The following is a 25,749-nucleotide window of genomic DNA, read 5'->3' on the forward strand; positions in this document are numbered from 1 at the left end:
ATTATCTTCTATTTCTCCTCAAGATAAAGGTGCATCTAATGTGGTATGTGTAGAATATCAATATACGTAATTCAGTTAGGCAAATCATCTCCATTGGGTAAATACATCCCTCTTTACAAAATGATGATCTAATTTATCATCACCACCTGAAGCACAGCCTTTGGATGTTTTCTGTCACAATTCTGAATTAATCCAAACCTATTCATCTTCCAGGAAGTAGTTTGTTGTCTTCAAACATCTGTCTCGTGCCATTTGTGTAGCCCATGGCTCAATTATATTTTTGTCTCATTATTGTGTGTTAACAATAAGCTTGTCTAATTACATATTGTTGGTAAATAATTTACATTTTCCCTTTTAAAATGACCACCATCTGTGATTGCACCGGCTTTTAAAAGAAGCTTTAAAATAAGGAATCTGCATCTCTCTTGCCTAAATTGGGTGGTGATTAATATACACTCCCCAGACTCTCCTTTTGTACACAGCATATAAATTGTTGTATTTCCTAATATCTTTATCTTACAGCTTGCCCAGAGCAGCTGTGGATGCCTCATCCCTGGCAGTGTTCAAGGCCGGGTTGGTTGGGCCTCTGAGCAACCTAATTTATTTGAAGGTGTCTCTGCCCACAGCAGGGGGACTGGCACCTGATGACCTTTAAGGTCCTTCCCAACCCAATCTGTTCTTTGATTCTAGATATTTTGCAGTATTTGTGTTACACTATTTCCTTGGTTTACTACCCATTCTACCGGATTATGTTTTACATGCATCTAAGATGAACAATTCAAAGAAGTGTGACACTTAATTTCCTCTCTTTTACTGTCCCTTTACCTCCCGAAGAGCCATGTGCCTACAGCTCCTCACAGTAGCCAAGAAATTGCTCTTGGGAAAACACGGCTTTCAGACAAGACGCCTGCACTGGCTAGTTTGGGCTGCTTTCCTGCAACATACCGCCTGTGTACTCCTGACTCCTGTTGAAGGCAACGTGAAGACCAGCCTGGCCTCTTCTCAGGCTCCAAGATTAAATCTTAAGAATTGAACTCGGGCCACAGCGCACTCGCAGTCCTCAGCGAGTGGGACTGGCCCCTCGGCTCTTTCGGGGGCCGCCTGTGACCCTACATTTTGCAGGAGCAACTTGGCTCCTCAGCCGTTCCCTCCGGTTGGCCGCAACCCCCGGGCCCGCCGCGGCCCGAGCGAGGCGCGGCCGTTGCACGGCGCGGGCCCGCCCAGCGCCGCCGCGGGGATGCGCGCAGGGAAGGGATCGCCCTCACGGAATCGCGGCAAGGAGCGGGCGCTTTGCACCAGCCCCCGCGGGGAGGAGCCACGCTGGAGTAATACGGAGGAAGCGGGAAGAATGCCACGCTCCTGGGAATTGTTCATCGTAGGCGCGCGGGAAGCATAGTCACCCAGGACTGGTAGTAAAAGTAGCATATATGTGTAACACAAATACTACTAAATTCTTAAGAACGTGGAACGGATTGGGTTGGAAGGGACCCTAGAGATCATCTAGTCCCAGCCTGATGCGGGCAGGGACATCTTCCACTAGCCTAGGTTGCTGAGAGCCCCACCCAACCTGGCCTTGGAACGCTTCCAGGGATGGGGCACCCACAGCTTCTCTGGGCAACCTGTTCCAGAGGTATTGGGAAACACTACTGTGTAAAAATGAAAGTCTGGGGAGCATGTATTAATCACCGCCCAATTTAGGCAGGATAAGAGCTATGGATTCCTTATTTAAAAGCTTTAAAAAAATGCCACTACAACTACAGACGGTGCCGCTTTTAAAAGAAAAAACGCAACGCCGCGCCGCTCACACCCCCCCCCGCCCCTCAGCGGGAGCGCGCGCCCGCCGCCGCGCGCGGCCTGACGTCACCGCGGGCGGGCGGGCGTGACGCACTCCCTCCCCTGCCCTCCCCGCGCCGGCGGGAACGCGGGCGCTGATTGGCCACCGCCTTCCCGCTTCCTCCTCGCCGCCCGAGAACCCGCCATTTTGAAAACCTTGTTGATTCCGGGAGGAGGGAAGGGGGAGAAGGAGAGGGAAAGGGCAAGAGTGGTTGCTGGCCGTAGGGCTGCGCCGCGGCGGGGCGTGTGTGTGTCGCTGCGCCCGGACCCGCCTCGTCCAGCAGTAACTGCCGCCTTCAGCTGCTGCCGCCGCGCCTGAGGAGGGAGCCGGGGCTCGTGCTGAGGTGGGTCCTGCCGCCATGGCCGTAACGGCGCCCGAGAGCGGTCCCGCGTCGCCGCGCCCGGGCCGAGCGGGGACGGACTGTGACGAGGAGAAATGAAACGCGGCCGCCGCGCCGCCGGGCTCCCGTCTCGTCCCGCCCCGCCCCGCGGACGCGCCGTGTGCGGGGCGCCTGTCACCGGCGCTGCCTGCGCCCCGGCCCCTGCCCGGGGTGTTTGCTGGGTCCCGCCGTGTCCTGCGGTGGGAGCGGGCCAAGCGCTCCTGAGCCCGGCTGCAGCGGGAAGGCGGTGGCGCCTTGGCCGCCGGCGCCACCGAGCGCTGCGCATCGCCGTCCGTTCGCCCCGACATCCAGCGTACAGGGGGGATAGGTGGAAAGTCCCTGTGTGAAAAGCCCCAGCCGGGGGCGGGAGACCCTCTTCCGGTAAAGGTGGATCCCAGAACCCTTTTTCCCTAAGCAAAACGTCGTCCCGAACCCAGGTGGCGGAAAGCTAAGAAGTCAGCTTTCCCTCTTCAGTTCCCATTGAAAGAGAAAGGAGAGACAGCTTGTAGTGCTTCTCTTGCTTTTACTCATGCCTTCAAGTAAAACGAAAATGCCAGATTACTGAAATGCCAGATCATTTTTTACAAATGAAATACTGGTAGTAATACCCTGAAGGATGTATTTTTCCCTGATGGTTTAGCCAGGAAACTTTACTTTTCCCCGTACTATTGGTAATAAATATTAACTCGTGTTTTCTATCATTTGGAACATGACTGATCTCTGGTACCTACTAATGCTGCACGTAAGCAGCAGATTTAAATGTTACTTATTGCACCTGATCTCTTGCAGATAATGCTGGCTCTAGTGTTGAAGAAAGAAAATGGTTAATTGTGTAAAATTCTGTTCTAGATCTAAACGGTGAAAATTTTTGAAAGCTAGAATTTAAAAAAATGAAACATATGGTTATCTTGCTCTATTGGATAGATGTTTTCTGTTAGTGGGGAAATGGTACATGTATAACTAAGATATTTTAGTTTTAAAGTTTACATATAGGCCACTTCAGATGTTAAGAAAGGACTCTTAAATATGCGAAGTATGAAGCATTTATTCTTTTTTGCTGTAGATCTGTAAATTAAAACCAGGAAATATTTTTATGCCTAAAGATGTAGCAGCTGTCTGGGTTATGAAAGCAGTGTTAATTCTTTCCTGAATTGCTTGCAACTTTTTTTTTTAATACTTCTGTTCCCATTTCCCGTCTAAATAAGTAACTTGTTTAAGTTACTAGGAAACTTGTATGCATAGTTAACCATGATCAAGAATAAGTATTATGTTTATAGGAGGGTGCAGTAAAATGGTGAGATCTTAAAACGCTGCAGTTTTTAATAGATAGCAGTATCAGCTGCTTTGAGTGGGTGTTTCCGAATGCTTCACAAAAGCAGCTTGAAGACTTGTGTGTGAATACAATTTATAACCTTTTAGAGTGTTCTTTACCAGACTAATTGCAGAATGGATGGCAACTTGTTCTGAAAAGTTGTGTATATTGTGTGTATGCCAAACACCTTAGCGATTAGAGAATGTGAACGATCACAGTACCAGCACACTGCTTCTGCTGGACAAGGAGATCATTTTTGAAAGCAAGATTCCTGTGTTTCTTGTGGATGTTGTTCTACTGATGATGGTTTCCCTGACTCTTTCTACAGAAGCATATATCATGTCTTCTGTTGATTCATCAAAAGAAGATACAATGTCGTCAGAAAAAACAGATGAGAAACAACCTGAAACTGAAAACAAAGCTGAGGAAAGTGATGAAGATGAAGAGGAGGAGGAGGAAGAGGAAGAAGAAAAGGGTACTTTTTTTCCATTGAATAAGTTGTTCTTTAATGAATGCCAAGCTATTGAATGCAGTCTCCTGTGAGTCTGGCTAATTGTACAATCATTGCGGAGATTCCATGGTGCATCTGTCTCATGGGTCATAATAGCTTCCCAGTAGTCTATAACAGACAGTACTAAAAACAGTGGTGCTGATATATCTCAGAAAAGATTTAAGGAATTGCCAGCGTCCTGGACTTCTGTACTAGGGATTTTTTTGTTAATGTATAAATTTTTCAACGCTTCTAGTAGGTAATGTCCCTTATCAAATTATTTTTTGCCAGTAACACTCTGAAGTGATCTGTGTTTGCAAAAGAGAAACTTGTAAGTGTGCAGTAGTTTTGGAAACAAATGAATGTCTTTGCTTAACTACAGTGAATTAATTTTCTGGATATCCAAATGTAATTATATTGGCTCAGTGGAAATTCCTTTAGAGTAATTTTGGTAATAAAAAATTGTGGCAATATGAAAGGATGAGCAAGCAAGGCAAGTTTTTGGTTGTGGCGTGTAATTGAAGGTAGTCAAGGAGAACAAAACAAGATGAAGGAACTACTGTGCAAGAATGTTAATTTCTATTGTGAGCTCTCCAGGCATCTGTTTTCAAAAGGAAAGCATTCATGGAAATAGAGCTGTAATGTGGCACAGTGAAAACCAAGTCACTGATGCTCTTGGATCCTTGAAAGAGATGCAGTTTGTCTTTAGGAAAGGTAGTAGAAAGATGACAGGTTATGCTGTTTGGAAAGCAGTGGAGTATTTAGCATTGGATTTTCAGAAAAAAAAAATCTTTTTGCCCTGGTTTGATTATGTTCATACAGGTTTTGAAGTTACTTTCAGATGTTAAAGCCAGGACAGCCCATCTGTTTAGCTCTAAGGATAGTGTTACTTGAGGTCAAGTATTTTAATATGAAATGTTTAGATGAAGCTTTAGCTTTTTCTTCGGAGTGGTATCATTAAATGGGTGATGTGCAGGGTGTACGTAAAACAAGCTAAATCTATTCATTAGTAAGCACTACCAGAATGACTGGGAATAATACCTTTGTTGTATTCGTGACACTTGTTATTGTGCCCTGCAGAGTGCTTCTCTCTGTGCCCTGGGATGGGTAGTACAGTCCACTGCACTTGTGCTTCTGCCTCTCCTGCTGAAATGTATGGTTTCTCCAGTCCAGTAGTGAGAAACAAATCTGTATGCAGGCATCCTTGACCCTGCTTTTGCCCATCTGCTGGTAGTATTCTTCCTTCAGAGTGCTTTGTGTGGAGCTGTGTCGCTATGGACTGCAGCATCCAAGGAGGGTGTGTAAACAGGGTCAGTTTCATACCTGAAAAAGGCAGCGAAATGAGAGAAGGATGGGTTTCTGAAAACACCTAGTCCTGCAGTCACCATCATAGTGGTAATTTCCTCAAGTTACCTTTAGCAAATGTCTAATGGTAATGTGAAGTTACCTTTAGTCTTGTCTTCAAGGTTACCTTGGGTACAAGATTGTGCTGAAGAACTAGAGAGGCTTCTAGTTATGTACGTGCAGCTCCATAAAATCACATTGGCTTATTAGCCAAAGGTCTGAAAGTGTCATGGTGCCTGGTTATATCATCATCTGGTTTTGATTTGCTATTTCAAAGAGTCAGTGTTGTGTTGTCTGTCGCTTCAGTCAGATCTGCAATGAGGAATGTTGTGTTTAAGGCAGCTTTCTTTTGCAGAGAAGAGTCTCGTTGTTGAAGGAAAAAGGGAGAAGAAGAAGGTTGACCGACTGACCATGCAAGTGTCCTCACTGCAGAAGGAGCCTTTTACAATTACACCAGGTAAGCTTGACTTCTCACTTATGAACTGAGTGTTAGGAATGATAATGAAAACTCTAAAAAGATGAAATTACTAATTTGTTGTAGGTGAGACCTAGTTTATGAGTCATTATCATTTTTAAAACAATAAGGCTATTATATGAAAACCCTCTTTTATTCTGAGCATCAGTTTAAACTGTAAAAGTTTCATGATATTTGAGCTTACTTGGAATAGTATCTTTGGTACCTCACCACTACTAACAAAGGCAAGAACAGCCAGAAAAGAAATGCCAAATCTTTGTACCCTGATCTAAGTAGTATCAAGTAAGGCAGGTGAAGAGCCTGTCAGGATGCCTAACTGATAGGAAAAGGCCTGCTTAGTGTTTGACCTATTATAATGTCTAATGCTGGTTTTAAGTAACTTCTTTGCTAAAAAAAAAATAATAAAGTAGAACTTTAAATTATAAATGTACAGGTAAATATGAATGTGATGAAATAGCATAAATGATTTTAATTCTTTCAGGCAAAGGACAAAAACTCTGTGAAATTGAGAGGATACAGTTCTTTCTGAGTAAAAAGAAGACAGATGAACTTAGGAACCTGCACAAACTCCTCTACAACAGGCCAGGCACTGTAAGATTTTCAATCTTGTATATCCATTAGTTCTTATGTATAGTGAAAATGTTTGCAATTCAGTTTTTTACACTTGCACATATTGATCTATTTCTTAAGTGTTATTTATTATAAGCTACTTAGAAAATGGGTATTTGTAGGACCAGTTAAGTAAGTCTTCTCCTTGTAACTCCTATAAAATCTCTTCCTATAAAAATCCTGCGGCAGGGTGTACTAAATCAAGTCTCTTGAATGTAGATTTAATTTTTTTTTTAATGGGGTAATGGTGGATTACCTTACAAGGATGAGTTGGAAATAATTTATGGTTCACATGCTAAAGCTGCTGACATGCAGATAACACTCAAAATACTCCATGTATTAATACATTACTGCTTATCTACTGTTTTTCTCTTTGTACTAAGCAGTAGAAAGATAAAGGTGATAAAAATCACTGTTAAAATTTTATATATAACAATTTTTTTAAGATAATTAAAATATTATATCATCCATTTTGGATTTAAGGATGACACTTAAAATAGAATGGAAAATCTTTCTTGGAGTGGTTTATGTATCACTGATTGTGCCTAAAATTTCAGAGTAAATATGACCCATTTTCCTTGCTAATGGAGGCAAAATGTGAAATTCAGGCAGATTTACATGTACTATTTCTGTACGTTTACTATAATTATTGGAACTTTTTAAAATACCTTTGTGTATTTTGGAGACTTGAACAGCTAGCACAGAAACCAGAAGTTGAATGTTACTAGTACAGATGTGTGCTAGCTCTAATTGTCAGACCACTGCTTCCAATGCAATGTTTGTTTAAATGGCAAAGAATGATCTGTTGCCACAAGTATTCAAAAAAAGAATATGTCAGTATGGTTTCAGTCAAAACTATATTTTATCAGAGTTTTTGGGAACTCAGAATGCGGTTTAATATAGTGAAGGTCAGTCAGATCTTGTTTCATATGCACATATTTGTATGTGCTTTTAATTGTAATTAACACTTTCAATAAAACATACTAGTATCACCTGCAAATTTTCGTAAGGTGCTGGACAAAGCTTTTTGGAAAAGGAGCTCAGCTTTGGTAAAATTATAAACGAATGAAGTAATAGCAGAAACAAAATTTGTAGAAGTATGGAAACCTAGTTGAAATTATTCTTGAGGGTGTTGTAAAGATCTCAGAAGACAGAGAGATCTGGGGTTGCTTTTTAACAAATTCGGGGGTTTTTTTGCAAAAGGAGATGAGGTGAAAACTTAAATACACTTGTGATCTTGATGGGAGCAATTTTTCCATTATAAGGGCTGTTGCAATGAGATTTCAACCCAGATCGGACATCAGGTGTAATGGTAGAAGTTGTAGATTGAGTGGTACATAAATGCAAAAATTGGTCCTACTAATAAGAGGTTCAAAAATATAGTCATGGTCCTATGTAAGAGTTCAGAATAGCTAGTAAAGCAAATTACTTCAGCAGACTGTAGAATAAAAAATAAAATTCCCTACTTTGTAACAAATTACATGATACAAGGTGTGCAACAAGCTTCATAATGTTGTAGTTTTGCAAACCCGCAAATTATCATGCAGTACATTCTAAATGAGCTTGAAATGGCAGGTGACTTTGTCCAGTAAGTGTTATAAATTATCAAATTAGAAGCCAAATTTATAAGAAAATTTAGCAATGATTTATTAGATCATCAACAAAATAGAATTTCAAAAAAAAAACAACCACCACAGCCAAGGCAGCATCAATCCCGGGATCGGTGCTGGGTGAACCTGGATCTGACCGCTAAAATGTCAAGAGTCTCCCCTTTGGTTCACCCCGACTGCTTGCAGGGAGCTTATATACAGTTTATTCTGCCTGGGGCAGAAATGACCAAATGTTCCTTTGTGTCCCTTCACATGCAGAACGGGGGCCATATATGTGCAGGGGTAGACAAAAGTCCTATTCCAGGTGTGCAGATGATGTCAGAGCACTCCAGAAGTCAGTATTCGCATGTAAAGGGTGGTGCTGGTAGTAGATGCAATCTCCAATGAGCAGATCACTCTTGAGTGGCCCGGGCATTCCAGGGAAGTCAGTGATCATGGCCCAGGGAGGTTCCATTCATACATTAACAGGCTTGATACTATCTCAACGTGGTCCCTGGTCCGGGCGCTAATTGAATAAAAATAAGACTCTGCTCCCGAGACATAGCTTTGGATTTTACAATATTTTATACATAAATAGCATGAATTATCTACTATATCTATTATATACTACATAAGTTATTAAAAGTATCGCAGTCACAAGAGGTTGAACTTAAACGTTAGTTTGTCTGTCATGAGATAAGTAAAGGCATAATCCATGTAGGTTATAACTTAAAAGGTGTAGCTATGTCAACAGAAAGCAAAATGCTAGAACAGATTTTTCTTGTATGAAAGGTTAACAAATGTAATTTGATGAAATCTTTGAAACTGCTTGCAATGAAAAGTAATCTGTGTGCTCTGTTCTAGGTTGCATCCCTAAAGAAGAATGTGGGTCAGTTCAGTGGGTTTCCATTTGAAAAAGGAAGTGACCAATATAAAAAGAAGGAAGAAATGTTAAAAAAGTAATGATCTCTTGATAGTTAACATAGCTTGACTCATTCTATGCGCTCTATTTTTTCTTTTTTCTCTTCCACAGTTTTACTTGATACTAAAGTTGAACTATAAGCTTGCTGGCTGTTTAGTAGAGCTCTACAGTTTTTTTCTGAGTTCATTTTAATCACGCAAACTGGTCTCTTAAGACGGCTTCAAATGTATTAAGAGTTACATTGTGGACACAATTCCTAGATTCCTGACATTACCAATTGCATACTAATTATTAAGATTCTTCTGCCAAGTGAGAGGAAGGCATTATTTCCCCGGGGCAAGCATAGTGTTGTGAACACATTGCACTTTATTCATGGTGCAAACCTGCGTCCTTCTATGCCTCAAAACCTTCCTCCTTCAGAATCAAAGCCATTTCTGCTTATTATATATTAAATATACTAGAATCGCCATAGCAAGTAGTCTCAGAAACTCAGAAACTTTTTTTTTTACCGTCTCCCTTCATAAGTTGCTTTTCCATCAACAGGAGAAGCTGCTGCAACTTAGTTTTGGCTGCCCTGAAAGGGTTTAAAATGCCCTTGCATATTTGTGTAGCTAGTTGTAACAAATGAAAGAACTAGTAACATCTGCACAATATATTCTAAAACTTGGAAGTTTTTTTAGTGGCTGTTTGCTGATAGTGGAAAGGCTTCCAGAATTTGGAATTTTTAAATTTTTCTTCTTCAGATTTGCAGTTTTCCAGGACTACAGCTTGTCAAATAAGTGGGAATCTACAAGAGAAACTGTATCTCCTGATGGGAGTTTTGACGGTTTCCCAAAAGTTTAATTGGCTAATTCCCCTTATCAAAAAAAGGCTGCAAAATAAAGTAATTTTGCACAATTTTTTTCACATTTTCCATATGAAACAACTGCTAGCAGCAAATATTTTGAAACCTGGTTGCTTTGGGTTGCATATAAAAGGGCAGAGCCCTGTGTGCTTGCTTTACTGTGGTAGCTTCTGCTATTTGTAGCTGTATGGAACACAAATTGTTGATCAGTTTCTTAATTTGTTTTACCTCTGTGGTTGATTTCTGCCCAGTCTTTACACTTGCATGTCATATTTTAAGAACATTGAACAAGATGAACAAACGTCAATATCTACTTTGCAGAACCTTACTATTCAGGCTATAGATCATAAAGAATGTAATACTTTTTTACTGTGATTCCTTAATTTTTTAAAATATCCTGTTATACAGACATACAGATTTGGGAATTCTGTTTTATTTTCTTTATGTAATATAGTGATGATTCCTTGCTTGACCATAGATGAGACTGGAAGTGTATTTGACTGTGTATATATATTGTCAGGTGGCAGACACAAACCAGACAGCAGCTTCTAGCAGTCAGATGTTGATTGTTTAACATATGTGATACTGAATCTTTTTTTTTTCTTTTTTTTTTTTGCCCTTCAGATTTAGAAATGCAATGTTGAAAAGTATCTGTGAAGTTCTTGACTTGGAAAGATCAGGAGTCAATAGTGAGCTCGTTTCCAGAATATTAAACTTCCTTATGCATCCAAAATCTTCAGGCAAGGTGAGATACAGGTTCTTACACTTGCTTTTATAGCTCTGTTCTGATAGAAAATGCATCTGTTCTCTATTGCTCATTTGCTTGTTTCCAGTGATGATACAATTTCTGTTCTAACTTACTGAAGTAGGAATGACTTGAAAGAGAGTAGTTCTACTACTGCAGGCATCCATGATGGGGTGAGGGCTTAAATAGAAATTCTGTTTACATGTGGGTGTACCCATTACACACTCATAGTGCACAGAAGTGTGAGTTCAACACATGGAGCTAATTAGGATATTCATTCCCAAATATCAGTTAGCTTCTGCTTTGTGGGTGGAGGAGAATAGATACATGAAAGGACAGGAAAATCAAGCTTCAGATGTTACCTGTGTTTGCTGTATTTAGCACATGTATGTTATCACATTTGGACATCACCAAATGGAATTTGTTGCAGGGTACAAAACCAATGCAACATTCAGAGTGCCACTGCCAAGACTGCTAAACTCTGTTGTTAATCTTCTTGGACTTTCAGTTTTTACTCTAGAAGTAATACTAAAATAGTTGCAATGTTGCTCAGGAAACTAAATCCATTCCCAGCAAACCCTGGGAAGTGATGTGAATAAGGGGTCAGCATGCTGCTTTAGAGACACAGGTAGAGTTACAGCAAAATGCAGGTTTGCATAAGATGTTACAAAATTCTTGCCTTTAAGTCTTCTGAGTTGTCAGCTGACTTGTTATCAAAAGAAAAGGCTTGTTTTATGGATTGGTAGGTAAAAGAACAATCTAGAAGTAACTTTTCTTGCTTCCCTTCTCTAATGCCCAGTCTTTGAAGATTTGTTTGCTTAGGGAAGGGGTGCACTTGGCTTAGAACTGGAAGTTCATTTTGCTCAACTCTGTCTCAATAGTGAATATTTCCTTGCTGCAAAGTATTATGACTTAAGCGTACATAAAATAGTCCTGGATTGTGTTAAGACACCTCCATATTTGTTTACTAGTCCTTGATGTGATTGGAAAGAATTTATCTTTTTAAAATTCACTTTTGTATTCCTACTTGGATTACACACATCTCTTGTCTCTCAGCCATTGCCAAAGTCCAAAAAACCACAAAGCAAAGGTGGCAAAAAAGAGCGCACTAGCTCTGGAACAACAAGAAAAGCGAAACGTACCAAGTACCCAGAGATCTTGTCAGATGAGTCCAGTAGTGAAGAAGATGAAAAAAAGGAAAAGGATGAGTCTTCAGAAGAAAAAGAAAGTGAAGATGAGGTAATGAGTTGTTTTGTTTGCTTGTCAACATTATGTCATTGCTATGAATTGGTAACTCTTGGAACACAGAGTTGAGGAGCAAGTGATACTTAACTGAAAGAAAAGGGAACACATCTGCAATTTAGAAGAGGTTTTCTTAAATTCTGAGTGTGTTGAATTTAGAGAATCATTTAGATAAAAGGCAAATTTCTGGTTCTTGGGTGTATGTATGCACCTTATAAAACCATTTCGTATGTGTCATTTTGGGGCAGCCAAGATTGCTAGTTAATTTATTGTATTTCTTATATCATCTTCTGATGATTTTATTGTAATTCCATAATGCAGTGTTTAATTTTATACCTAGGAATTAACTTTGAGTTCAGTAGTAGCAGTCACTGACCTACCTGACTACATTGGTTTGGGATCTTGTTTCCATATTCCTCCTGGATTTTTTATCTTAAACTCTCTCTTCAGGTTTTGTGTCTGAAAGTAGACAACATAGTAGGCAGCCTTAGAAAGATCCCTGCAATCTCTGAAGTGTCTTGATCTCATTGTATTTTGTGGTTTTTTTTAAACTTTTTGCGTACTAGGCAAGAAGCATCAAATCATGGAATAGTTAGGGTTGGAAGAAACCTTTTAAAGGTCATCTAGTCCAATCCTCCTGCAATGAGCAGAGACATCAGGTTGCCTCATTCAACCTGGTCTGGAATGTTTCCAAGGATGGGCATTTGCAGCCTCTCTGGGCAACCTGTTTCGGTGTTTCACCACCTCATTGTAAAAGAAACTCTTCCTTATTTCTTCTCTAAATCAATCCTCCTTCAGTTTAAAACCATTAGGCCTTATCAGACCCCTGCAACAAAGTGCAGTTAGTCAAACTGCTGGTGTCCAAGAAGATTCTTTATGGAAGCTATGGAGCCCTTGGCTGTAATACAAGGCCACTGTTCACTTGGGTTACGTTCTGTCCGTTGAAATGGAAGTTTGACAGGCTGTTAGGGTAATAGCCTGAGCTATAGGAAATAGTAGCAATCTTTTATTAAAAGGCAGTTAATGTAACTTAAGAGTTTGTTATGTTGGGGTCATTTTGATAGGTGTTGGGTTTAATGTGAAAAGGAAATGTTCAAGGAAATTCCTGTGCCTCCATGGAACAACCTTAATTTTTACTGTGCCTTTTTCTTTTCATATAAACGGCAAATTGAAAGAGGGCTGAAATATGAAAAGTTGACATATGTGTTAATTTCTTCAGGAAAACAGGGTTTCTACTGTAGGAGAGGAATATCTTTTTCAGAGGCCGTTGTTGTCATATTTCCAAGAACATGGTTATTTTTTAAAAAGAGCCAAAAATCGAAAACCCTCCAAACAAAATTCTAACAAACAAAAAGGCCTAACAGTAAACTCCATTGATCTAACTGGGTCATCTTTGCCTTCTTTCAAAAGGTAGGAGTTAGGTATGTCTGCAATGGCTGAGTGGACTGAAGTCCTCAGAAAGTGAAGTTTAGGTGCATGAAATAAAAGCATAATTATTACAAAAGCACTGGTTTGTCAAATTAGTTTGAAAATAGGACTTGATGAAATGGAAGATATCCATTTGTACAGCTTTAAGATTGCAGCATTTTAAAAAAGATTTAGGTTTATGACACCTTTTGATATACTAGAGTTAGAAGGATGTAGGCAGTGTATCTGTTTTGCTGCACCAGCTCTGTTGGAAGCTTAGGCATGGAGTTGCTGGAGTAAATTGTCTTTAGAGTGGAAAATTTTCCTTTCTGGAAAAGAGGTGTGGATTGTTGAAGTAATACACATTAATTTTCTGATTTTCTTTTTGTAGCCCCCAAGAAAAGCATCTAAAAGAGAAAAATCTAAAAAGACGACTTCTAAAACAAAGAAAGCTGTGAAGGGTGCAAATGTCAAGAAGGCAGACAGCAGCACTACTAAGAAAAACCAGAACAGTTCTAGAAAAGGTAAATGCTTTAAATCTTTCATCATACGTTGCCCTGTAGCTTAACTGGCATGCTTATTAGAAAGCAGCTTTTGCACCTTAGTGTGAAAGAAAATGGAATTTGGTAAATTGTTTGGTTTCTACTTGATGTTTTTCCTTGAAACAGTAATAAAAAAAGTTGTTGGTTTGGATATATTTCATGTATTTCCTTCTGTCATGCTGCTGAGCATGTCTATAGTTTTTATTTGCATATAAACTGCAAGCATCAGCCAAGTTCTCTATTTTGCTGGAAGAACCATTGGTGAAGTTCTGTTTGGGCCTCTACAGTGGCTTTATACAAGTCTTGTAATTGATCCAGTGGTGTGTCTTTGGTTCAGCAGCTTGATACAAGTTTTTTGTTAACGTAGAAATTGTTTTCTCCGTGCATCCTGTTGCAGTTGATTTTCTTATATCTAAGGATGGGCATAAAGGATATACAGACACTGAGTTTGTTAATAACTCCGTAAAGATTGCAGTACTGAGGGTGGGGACTGCGTTGTCTTGCCAAGCAGGTTTGCCGAAAAGGGCCTGGCCGGGGCAGATGGTTCTTGCAGACAGCTGATGGAGGCCATTCAGCAGTGGGCACTCCTGATAAGGAACACTGACAGCACTCAGGGCTCTTGCTGCAAGCATGGGGCCGGTGGCTCAGGGAAGTGACTGGCACCCTGTCCTGCACCTGTGAGCTGGCCTTGGCAGCAGTGTCCAGCTGTGGGCTCCCTGGAGCAAGACAGGCATGGACATCATGGAGCGAGTCCAGTGGAAGGGCACCAAGATGGTGAGGGGGCTGGAGCACAGGGTGGAGGAGGGAAGGCAGAGAGAGCTGGACCCCTTCAGCCTGCAGAAGAGATGGATGAAAGGGGATCATCCTGCAGCCTGCAACTCCCAAATTGGGAGCGTATGGGGAAGGCAGGGCCAGGCCCTGCTTGGAGGTGCACAGGGAGGGGATGGGAGGCAATAGGCCCAAGTTGCCACCAGGGACTCTGTAGTTATTTGTTTGGGGAAGAAACTTCACCATGTGGGTGGTCACAGAAATGGGGCCTGGGGGAGCAGTGGAATCCTCATTGGTGGAGATATTTGGACATGAGCCTGGCAGGGGCCCAAGTAACCAGCTCCATGCTGGCCCTGTTCCAAATAGCAGCTTTGGTACCAGATGATCTCCAGAGGTCCTTTCCCACCCTAAATTCTCTGACACTCTGCGATAGCAGCCAGGTTTGTCACAGTTGTACTCTGAGTTACTGATGCAGATTATATCCATCCTGCAAAAGTACTTCCTTTAATGCTGCCACTGGCATATACATGCTACAGCACAAGCATCAGGTCACATTAGTTACCCTTCTTGTCAGTGCTTTGCTGAAAGGTGCAGATGAGCTCTTGAACATAGAATTAAGCTAAATTTCTTTCATAGCCTTGGTTCTCAGCAGAGTAACTGGCCTGTGCTGAACTTGGTGTATTTTCAGTTTGATTTCTAAATATGGCTGTGTTGTGTGTATACCTTATTTTGTCATCAGCATATATATATGTATACACACAAATGTTATATATTTGTTTGTCCTATAAGTTATGTAATATATTTGTAATTTCTTATTTACTCCTCCTGCATTTCTGTTTCCAGTTTAAGTAGGTCATTCTGTAAAGTCATTATCGAGTTTGTTTGGCATCTGCTCTGAATTTTGTCTTGTTGGCAGTAGAGGAACTGAGTGGATGTTGGAGTCATTCATTCTAATTCATTTTCTGCTGGAAAAGATTGTAGGAGTGTTCTGTGCCCCTTCACTTAATTTCATTTACAAAGTTCTCCCTATTCTCTTCTCATGGTGCCTTCTGATAGCAAGTTTGCAAAATGACATTGCAAAATTACAAGAGCCTAGTGTGCAACACTGCTAGGGGAACAGAAGAAATATAAACTCCTTTTTAAAGGAAGTAATTACTTTTTATTTTCTTAGGGCCATAATACCTGAAATAGAATAATTGTAATAACTCTTTTTCATTAGTTTGATAGATGAAATTAGTCCCATACTTCTTAGAGTTCTTGTTGATTTGTAAACTGATGGTTCATCAATAATTACACAAATTCATAAATAAATGTACTGATGACATTAGCTTTGTTTTTAAATGGATAGTCTAGCAAGATGTCTGTTTTAAAGGAAAACATCTGGATTGGATGTTTGTTGAAAGTTCTGATGGCTTCTGTTTTTACGGCAGAAAACAAACTGAAAACCTGTTACAATGCAATTTGTTCTTCATATTTAGAAAGTGAGTCTGAGGATAGTTCAGATGATGAACCTTTAATTAAAAAACTGAAGAAACCACCTACAGATGAAGAACTGAAGGAAACTGTCAAGAATTTGTTGGCCAATGCAAATTTGGAGGAGGTTACTATGAAACAAATCTGCAAGGAAGTAAGTACAATTTTGCATTCTCTTCATAGGTAGTGGATTGTTTGTGAACTGACTTTTATCATCATTTCAGAAATGGAGGCTTGTACTGTTCTGTTGTTGTTGCAAAACTAAATCGTTTTGCATTGGTTTATTTACTTGCTGATAGCTATAAAAATGAGAGCTTTAGTCTTTAGACATGCAACACTGATGTCAGCATTAAAAGGGAAATATTAAAATTAGCTACCTGGGATGTAGCAGTATTACCTCCAAAGCAAGTGCCATGTGTGACAGTGCAAATATCTGACATGTTTAGACAGTGCAGCAGCTTTGCTGCTGTCCATAGAGGAGGGCTGTCCCCTGTGCTCTGTACATTTCTGCTGCTCACCTTGCACACTCATTCTTCATATGTTCTCTTTATAAGTCCATTCAGCTGTCTCCTATCAGAATAGTTCTCAGCTGAGTTAGTGAGTTGAATCAATTCAGCAAGAAATCCATTAGTTGTCAGAACAGGTGGGAACCATGTGGCCAGAAAAGGGAAGGGTGGGGAAAAGTGACCAAAACACAAACAATACCCTTACCTTTATATTTTCCGGTCAACTCACATGTTTAATTTTCCTGGGAATTTCAAGATGTTGTCCTGAGAAAACTAAACCAGAAGTTATGAGAAAACTGTATGTAACTTTTTTTCATATTTATAGTCATTCTAGAAGTCTGAAATTTGGTATGCTGAAGTAAAATACTCTGAATTGGTTGTCAGTGTTGGCATCTGGTTTTTGTTTGTTTGTTCCTCTCCCACCCTGTTAATGAAAGAGTAGTTGTACAGTAGCACTCAAATGTTTTGACTCTTCTGTTAGTCTCTTGAAAGGATCACAGTTTTACTTATAAATAAGCCTTGGTATTTGATAATTTTTCATTAATTGTTTGGCTTCCTACACTAATGCAAGCTATTTGACTACTTAAGAGAGCATTTAGAACAAAAATTGGAGAATTCTTACTTGTGTGACATGACAAGCTAGACATTTCAGTTTGTAAATGTGAAAAATTATAGTACCAGTTTAGTCAGTGACCCAACATAAACGAGTACATGCATTTAAATATTTGTGTGGTCAAAATAAGGACAGGAAAATAAGCTTCTGTCTTCCCTTAATTAACAGAGGGCATTTTGGCAGTTGTAGTACTAGAGGCACCAACATGTTTTTTTGCCCTAATTTCATTTAAGCTTCTTCTACTCATACCATCTATTGAATTAAAGTAAGTGGAGGTTTATGCTTTTGTTTTGTTTTTTCTTTAGGTGTATGAAAAATATCCTAGTTATGACTTATCTGACAGAAAAGACTTCATTAAAAAAACAGTCAAAGAGGTAAAGACTTCATCATTTAGAAAATACTCTGGGTTGGGGTGGGGTTTTTTTCCTTCAGCTTGGCATGGCATCCTCTTACAGCCATTTTAATAGCTTCTTGTATAATATTGAAAGTTTAGTGCTCACCTAATCCTTTGATGTTTGGTTAGGGGTTTTTTCCCCCCTTTAAAAAAATAATTGCTTCAGATTTTCTTAGCATGCCACTACTACTCTTATGCATTTCTTTGGGAAGCATAACTAGAATTAAGGTTATCATAATTTTTAATGACTTGTACTCCGAAAGCTCTGAATTTGCTTTAAATTACAACCTTGGCTATGAGATGCACTCTTAATTCAGGCACTGGCCACATGCGTTCATAGATAACAACGCATGAGGTTGTACAAGCTCAGCAGACCGGTCAGCTAAGGCAAAAGAGAATAAAGACAGGTAGCTTTTCTCTATCCTGGTGGTACAGTTATGGTAACTGGTGGTACAGTTACGATGATGTTGCCTTTGAGTTTGCTGTGCTGAAGATCAGGCCTTATCTACTGTACTTATGATAGAGCGTTTGTCCAATCTGAGTTTTGTAATTTGTAAAAAAATCAGGTTTCAGTACTTTTGCTTGCCCTGAAACTAAAAATGGAACTGTAGAAGTGAGGTTCATGTAGTGTAGTCAAATAAAGGAATTTCATTTTCTTGTGGCTTCACTCGGAGATGTTGATACATAACTGTCTAGAATTGCTGTGTCTATGTCTTGTGCATAGACAAGCATGATAGTGTCCTGCGTCATTATCAACAAAGGCATAAGAGAGCAATTTGTCTGCTCTAGGGATGTTTTTGGGTTTTTTGTGATAGCAAGAGGAGAGTGTATTTTCATGATAATTTGATACAAAAGGAGATGTTACATGTGATTGCATTGAAGAAACGGAGAAAACTAATGCACTTCTCTTTTCAGTTGATTTCATGATCTGATTTGACTGTGGGAAATGAAGATTCCTGGGTTTTTGTTTCCATGGATTTGAAGATCTGATAGGCACCAGCAAAAGGAATGTGTCTTACCCTTGTATTTTTAGTCAGATCTAATTCTGCTGATCTAATGTTAAGAGTGTTAATGTAAATTGCTTTGTGTGGGTTTTTTTTGTTGTTAAACAGAACTGCATTTGATGCAATTTTTAGTTGAACATACTTAAGTTTCATGCATGGCAATAAATGTTCCCTTTTTATAGTTTTGTACATTTTGAATTGCATTGTATAACTAGATTCATTAGATTCATCATAGCTTTTTAGCGTGGATTACCAGTGTACAGGAGATTTTAAAATCTACTAAGATGAAAGCTGCTTATCTACACATATACATGCAGAGACTGGAATATTGCAGTATTGGTTACAAAGATATTTTGAATACATATTAATTCTGAAAATAAGAAGAGTTAGTCACATATTAATCTCTTTTATATTCTGATACATTCTACAGATACAGAATTATTCTGAACCTAGATTACAGTCTTGGATGTGTAGGCACTGAAAGAACTCTCACAGCATGGTAACTAATTGGCATATAGATGTTATTTTTGTACTTTCAAAAGGCTTTTTCTTGTGTATATAAAGTTATTTCAAATTTCTTTTGTGCAAATCAGTTTTTTAATCTTGTTATCTTTGAATTTATGACATGAAATGTCAGTGTTCAGCAGTGAGGCCGTGATAACAGGTGGTGTGCAGAAGTTTCATGAAAATGAGCTAAGGTTTCATGATATTTGTCTCATCTTACCTTGTACAAAAACTAAACTGTAGGTTTATACCTGTAGTTTAACTTCATACAGAGACTACAGACATTGTTTTAATGTCTTGGATGTAGTAAATAAAATCCCTCCAAAGGCAATAGGAAAATTTCCAGCATCTCACAAGTGGGTATCCAAGATATACAGCTGGAGGCTTGATAGCTTTGGAAATCCGCAGTAGGGCTTCCAAATCGGATAGCACTGATGTGAACATGTGTTTAACCTCTCTTCTGTGTGGGAAAGCTTTTCTGAACCTGAGCTTCATTGTCTCAGCATGAGCAATGGTACCTGTAAGCCTGCCGTCTTTAACTGTGGCTGGCAGCTTTTAGGATCAAAGCAAACTCTGTCCATAAGTTTTTGATTAGGTTTTCTCCGTACACCTTGTTTCTAATATGGGAAGTCCTACACTTAAAATCATGAAACTAAGAGCTGCCAAAGTGTGGGCTGCCATTCACACCGTGAGCACAGAATCCCTCTGACTAGTATTGCTAGAAAGACAAAGTGTATTTTTTTGAATTTTATTATTGTACAGTTGAGAAATAAGGGTTCATAAATTATCTAAATTCCAAAAATGTTCAGCCAGTTAGACTGTTGATCTTACACAGACTTTTGAATTTCTTTGCGTGTAATCATTTATAATAAGGCTGAATGTAATGGGGATTTTTTGTATTCAATAAATGTCTTTCACAAAAATGTAAATCAGTTTTAATCTAACATTTGCTTACATGTATAGTAAAAAAAAACCTATACAGGAACATGGTTGGTTGTCTTTATCTTATCTGCTAGAAAATATTGGCTTTTCTAGTTTAGAAGACACTATTGCTGAAATGTATGTCCTTGCACCAGAATTTTATATCTTCTGTGAGGTTGGTTTGTGTTTTGTTTTGATTTTTTGTGGGTTTTTGTCTGTCTCAACGAAAAGAACACTTTTTAATTTGCAATTTAAAACATCAAAAAATTTCCAAGTCAGTCTTAGGAGCAGAAAGTTACTTGTATTAAGTGTTGGTGTTTTACAAATACTTGAACTGCCTCTTGATTTTTATCTAAATGTACTAGCCAGTTTTAATTATATGGGTCAGGAAGTGTTTTTACAATTCACAACTCTAAAGTATAAATATTTTTTTAATAATTTAAATTCTAATGAAAACTTAGAAAACGATAGCATACTTCTATTTATTGTATTTATGCAATAGTTGCCACTTTGAAATTGCACAGATGGAATGGAAATGAACTTGACATTCTTCAAATGCTTTGTTTAAATCTCTTAGCAACTCAGTGTTAGTCCTCAGCGGAGAAGAGGACTGCCTGTTTCCTTGCTAATCCATCCCAGTCTTGCTGCAGCTGATACAGGATTCCAGTTCTTTCTGCAGCTGGGAGAAAGGCTGCAAGATAGTGCTAAAAGGTGAATAAAATATCCCGATGCTGTTGGATTAGAAGCACATCTGATCAAGGATCTAAATCCTGTTCAGACTTTCATAAAAGTAGAAATGGGTTAACTGGATAAAAGATAACTGAATAAATTGTTCAAGTGTGTGCCTTCCAGGTGCTTAAGGTAATGCCCTGACCATTATTCTCAAGAGAAAAACACTCCTAACCATCTTGATTTGATTACTTCTAGCATAATTCCTACAATCCAGTGTGTTGGTTCCTCTTTTTGGTTAGGCTTTTGGTATTCAGTATTTTGGTTGGTGACTAGCAAAACCACAGGTTAATCTGAATGATTTGCAGGTGTAAACAGCCGTTCTTACAAGTACTTGTGGCAACAGTGTATGGGGCCTGCAGGAGAAGGAAGATGGAGAGGGCTAGGTGGGAAGGAGATCAGCAATTTGGAGTGAAAAGAGGTTACATGCATTTAGAGTTACGTGGTAACCCATGGTATAGTGGTCAGGCATGCCTAACCAAGATGAAATTACAAAGACACAGCTGTAAATTCAATCCCTCTTTTTTCCAAAAGCTCTAGACTAACAGCCTTCTTGGACCTGAGCAGGCTGTTTATAGGGTTTGTAGTCTTTCTATGTTATCCTGTTACAAGGCACATGACAAAGCAAGATCTAAGAATTGTCTGAATTTATATTAGCCACTGCTAAGCTGTGCTTGAAAATAACCTTTTTGGAGGCCAGTACTTAATCTGGAGAAATAAAGCCCCTGGCTGTCAGCACAGTGATTCAAGTAAAGTTTATTATTAGCTCTTCTGTTTCAGAGAGGGTGGCTCATGACCACTTGGGCAGATCTAATCTTCCTTGTTTCCAAATCAGAAAGTTGACTATAATAGAGTAGCTTAAACTGGACTAGATGAAAACATCCCTGAAATTACTTCTGGTGGTTTTTATTTAGGGAGAAGAATGGAAAAATCTATAAGATACCAGAATACTGTCTAAAAACTTGCAGTAAGAAATGTAGTAAAATCAATACTCTAGTTGCTGAGAAAAGAAACATCTCGAATGCTGACAAATGTGTTGTTTTCCTTCTGCAAAGAAATATTTCTTCTGCCTTTGGACTCAGAAGTATTTATTAAAGCAAGATGCTGGAAATTACAGCTCTAAAGGTTTATTCTTGACTTGCAGAAGAAAGGGGCTGACAGGCATCTCATAGAGGTTAACAGAAGCAGAAGCAGCATCCTTCTTTCTGGGACAGAGTATCTCCACTGAACAGGGGGAGTTGGGACTGGGTTGTCTTGCCAAGCAGGTTTGCCGAAAAGGGCCTGGCCAGGGGCAGATGGTTCTTGCAGACAGCTGATGGAGGCCATTCAGCAGTGGGCACTCCTGATAAGGAACACTGACAGCACTCAGGGCTCTTGCTGCAAGCATGGGGCCGGAGGCTCAGGGAAGTGACTGGCACCCTTTTCTGTACCTGTGAGCTGGCCTTGGCAGCAGTGTCCAGCTGTGGGCTCCCTGGAGCAAGACAGGCATGGACATCATGGAGCAAGTGCAGTGGAAGGGCACCAAGATGGTGAGGGGGCTGGAGCACAGGGTGGAGGAGGGAAGGCAGAGAGAGCTGGGCCCCTTCAGCCTGCAGTAGAGATGGATGAAGGGAGATCATCCTGCAGCCTGCAACTCCCAAATGGGAGAGTATGGGGAAGGCAGGGCCAGGCTCTGCTTTGGAGGTGCACAGGGAGGGGATGGGAGGCAATAGGCCCAAGTTGCCACCAGGGACTCTGTAGTTATTTGTTTGGGGAAGAAACTTCACCATGTGAGTGGTCACAGAAACGGGGCCTGGGGGAGTAGTGGAATCCTCATTGGTGGAGATATTTGGACATGAGCCTGGCAGGGGCCCAAGTAACCAGCTCCATGCTGGCCCTGTTCCAAATAGCAGCTTTGGTACCAGATGATCTCCAGAGTTTCTGGGTGTAAGAGGATGGCAGTATGATGTAAATTGCCCTGCCCTTTCACCTGACCTCATTCACTGGACTGCACAATTTCACTTACTTCTGACCTAAGTGTTAGACAACTGGGCCAAAAGGAAAAACATACCCTCTGGGGTTTTTTTTTTTTGAAGGATTTTAATTTTTATAGGGAGTATGATGTAATCTGCTGAGTATACATTATGTTAAAAAACAGCATTTCATTTCTATTTAGCTTGTTTTTCTTAGAATGAAGCTATCGTTTTTCAAAAGCATTATCAAGTGTAATGAGTTGGCAGTTGGAGAACAATCCTCAGGGTACAAACTTTGAACTGCTAACCACGTATGACAGGGTTAGGGGAAAGCAGTGAATCTTGCCCCCAGTAATGCTTTCACTGGTTCAGACCTACATGTGGGTGAAATAAACTTTCAATGCAGTAAGGTATTTTTCACTTAAGGCAGCTGCAGTCAGACTTAAACTGAATGAACAGCTGACATCCCTTTCAGGAAGAACAATGTAGATAAGTGTTACTAGAATCCGTCATGGTTTGTATTTTAAAAATTTTTAGTATGTAGTCAGGCTTGCATATGCTTATAGTGGTCTGTGCTAGTAGGAAACTTTCAGGACCATAATCCTATAGCGTTCACACTACACCTACTCCATGAAAAGCATTAAATAGTTATTTGTTAATATTTGAAAGTTATGGGCCATGCTTCTCAACAATTATTACTAACTTAAATTTCCTCTGGTCTAAGGAAAATAATCTAACACAAGCTTATGAGTTGCTTTGTAAAACTTGGAGGCAAAAGACAGTGACTATAGTATTGTCCAAAGAATAGCAGTTAGGACTTAGAGCTCAGAGAAGGCTGTAAAGCTGCACTTTTGAGGAAGTGTCTAGCTGTAAGAATATACCAAAATGAAATCTTAATAAAAAATGTAATAAAAAAGTAGGCTTAGCTACTAGTTAAATTTAAAGGAAAAAAAAAAAAACCAACAACCACAACAGGGGCATCCCGTGGATACTTTCCAGTTTTATTCTGCTGGCATAACATAGTCACACAGAAGAACTGAAGTGTAACAGGTCATGCTCTGCATTCAAATCTTTTTAATAACATTTAAACAAACCTACTCAAAGAAAACATTCCCCAGTTCTTTATTTGAGGGAATAAATTAAACACAAAATTAAAAACACATACATGCTTGAAATAAATTTTAATATAGATATTAAAAAAATGTTGGGCAACATTGAAGAATGAAGTCTCAGAACCAGCCTGATGTTCTTACATATTTCAAATGAACGTAAATTATAATGGAACATACTTATTTACTCCTCAAACTTCAGTGCAGCACAAAACAGTTTTAAGTGCCCTGGCACGAAAACAATATACAAATAATTAGTAGACTAGGTCACTGGTAAATTTACCATTTGTTATCAGTTTTTCTAATGCTGTAAGCTTGCATCATCTAAAGCCAAATGTGATAGTATTTCTTCATGTCCATCTCTCTTCTCTCAAATACAGCGTTTATCTAGCTGCAAAGATGTAGCCAAATTGAAAACCCCAAGTACAAATTAACAGAATGACATCAAGCATGTTCATACCAACTTTGGACTGGAGAAATGGATGCTGAGCTAAACTTTCCAGACCATTCCTACCTGAAATGTGACATGTTTGTATCTGTTAATAAGCTGACTGAAGTTTTTAAGCATGGTTAGCTAAAGCAGCCATTGAATATAAGGTTTTGGGCTTGTAGTAATTAGCTTTTATTCCCACCACCAGAAGCTCCTCTCCTAATAATTTGTCATACATGATAAAGTGGGAAAGAAACTTGGAACTCAAACAAACATACATAGCTCTCAATCTTTGCTAGTTATGCCATAAGTTGGCCTGTAATATATGAAATTAACAAAGTGCAAAAGACTGCCAAAAGCAAAATTTCATGTCCTGATTGTTTTTTATCATCAGAAGGCTTTGTCTTGCTTCTTGCAGCCTTCAAATTGCAATTCAATAATTGGAAATACTTTAAAACTGTACATACAAGTATTTATGTAGAGGAAAATTATGAACAGTTACACTCTTCCTATTAGTCCATATAACTCAGCTTTAAGAAGCAGAACAGAATATATGTCTGAAAAACATCTAGTTATATAAACATCTTCACCTTGTAAATTAGAGATTAAATAAAGGGTTTTAACAATATCATACCTACTCTAAAAACAGCATACTACATATCTGAAAAGAAGAATTGCATTTATTCAGTAGGACCCTGCTGGTGTTCAAAGCCAGGCTGAACAAGGCCTTGAGCAACCTGGTCTAGTGTGAGGTGTCCCTGCCTATGGCAGGGGGCATTGGGACTAGATGATTGCTAAGGTCCATTCCAACCCTTTAACATCCTGTGATTTTTCTTAAGGTTGCCTGTTGTTTATTTCCAAGGATGAGCTTTAAGGAAATAAGCACTGTATCATTCTTAGATGAAAGGACTAATAAAAGAGAAAATGCATGAGAATGGGGCAGGATAGAGTAAGCGCTTATGTTCATTTCAGAAATCATGACATTTAGGCAGCCAAGTTACAGAGAAAGTGTGGGGGAAGAGATCTAAAAGTGGATTTTAATTTTTTTTCATTAATACCAATATAGTGGAACAGTATTACAATAGGTATCCCAGTTACATCTCTGTTGTTTCTGTTGAAAAATATTTTCCTCTCTGTCCCATGAAAAAGCTACTAGATAGATGTCTAGCTGTTACTGAATTACTCTCTCAAGTTGTTTTTAATAATACTTTCATAGTAAAAGAAAAAAAAATAAACTTCAAGTCAAAGTGCAAGCCACCTTGTTTCAGCCCTTCATAAGAATGTTAATATTTTTCCTCATTCATCTTCACTTATTTTTTAATATAAAACTTCAATGAGCTATTAGGAACTTACAGTCCTGCACCCCTCACTGTACAGTCAAATCAGCAGATACTTCCTCTATTCAGCCCAAATGAATCTGGAAGTTTCTTTTCAAAATAATTACAGCAATATGGTATTTTTAAACTGTCCTGTTTCTACAGAAGCAATGAGCAAATCTAAACTCTTAGCCTATTATTGTAACAAGAATTTCTCAGAAATGTCAGGACCCAGGACACACCTCTGGCTGTCCAGGACACCAGGGTCCTGCTAGGGGTCTCAGAGACCCTGTCAC

General features: G+C 39.3%; 1 protein-coding gene across 1 annotated transcript; it reads left to right on the plus strand.

The window, feature by feature from the left end:
- The first annotated feature begins 1,962 nt into the window (after window positions 1-1,962).
- DEK (DEK proto-oncogene) lies at window positions 1,963-19,981 on the plus strand. The gene is made up of 11 exons (XM_030943183.1): window positions 1,963-2,177; window positions 3,854-4,000; window positions 5,715-5,816; window positions 6,316-6,425; window positions 8,897-8,991; window positions 10,423-10,543; window positions 11,600-11,782; window positions 13,584-13,716; window positions 15,981-16,129; window positions 17,400-17,468; window positions 18,404-19,981. Exons 2-11 carry the CDS (start codon window positions 3,865-3,867, stop codon window positions 18,413-18,415), a joined length of 1,110 nt encoding a protein of 369 aa, XP_030799043.1. The 5' UTR covers window positions 1,963-2,177; window positions 3,854-3,864; the 3' UTR covers window positions 18,416-19,981.
- The last annotated feature ends 5,768 nt before the right edge of the window (window positions 19,982-25,749 follow it).

This window comes from Camarhynchus parvulus, chromosome 2 (genome assembly GCF_901933205.1).
Source record: "Camarhynchus parvulus chromosome 2, STF_HiC, whole genome shotgun sequence".
Classification (NCBI taxonomy): Eukaryota; Metazoa; Chordata; class Aves; order Passeriformes; family Thraupidae; genus Camarhynchus; species Camarhynchus parvulus.

What these genes read in the sequence shown, in the direction of transcription:
- DEK (XM_030943183.1), top strand. Translation starts at nt 3,865, where the DNA reads ATGTCTTCTGTTGATTCATCAAAAGAAGATACAATGTCGTCAGAAAAA. An exon ending in TCTACAACAGGCCAGGCACT is followed by an intron (nt 6,426 to 8,896) that starts GTAAGATTTTCA and finishes GCTCTGTTCTAG; the next exon opens with GTTGCATCCCTAAAGAAGAA. An exon ending in TGAAACAAATCTGCAAGGAA is followed by an intron (nt 16,130 to 17,399) that starts GTAAGTACAATT and finishes TTTTTTCTTTAG; the next exon opens with GTGTATGAAAAATATCCTAG.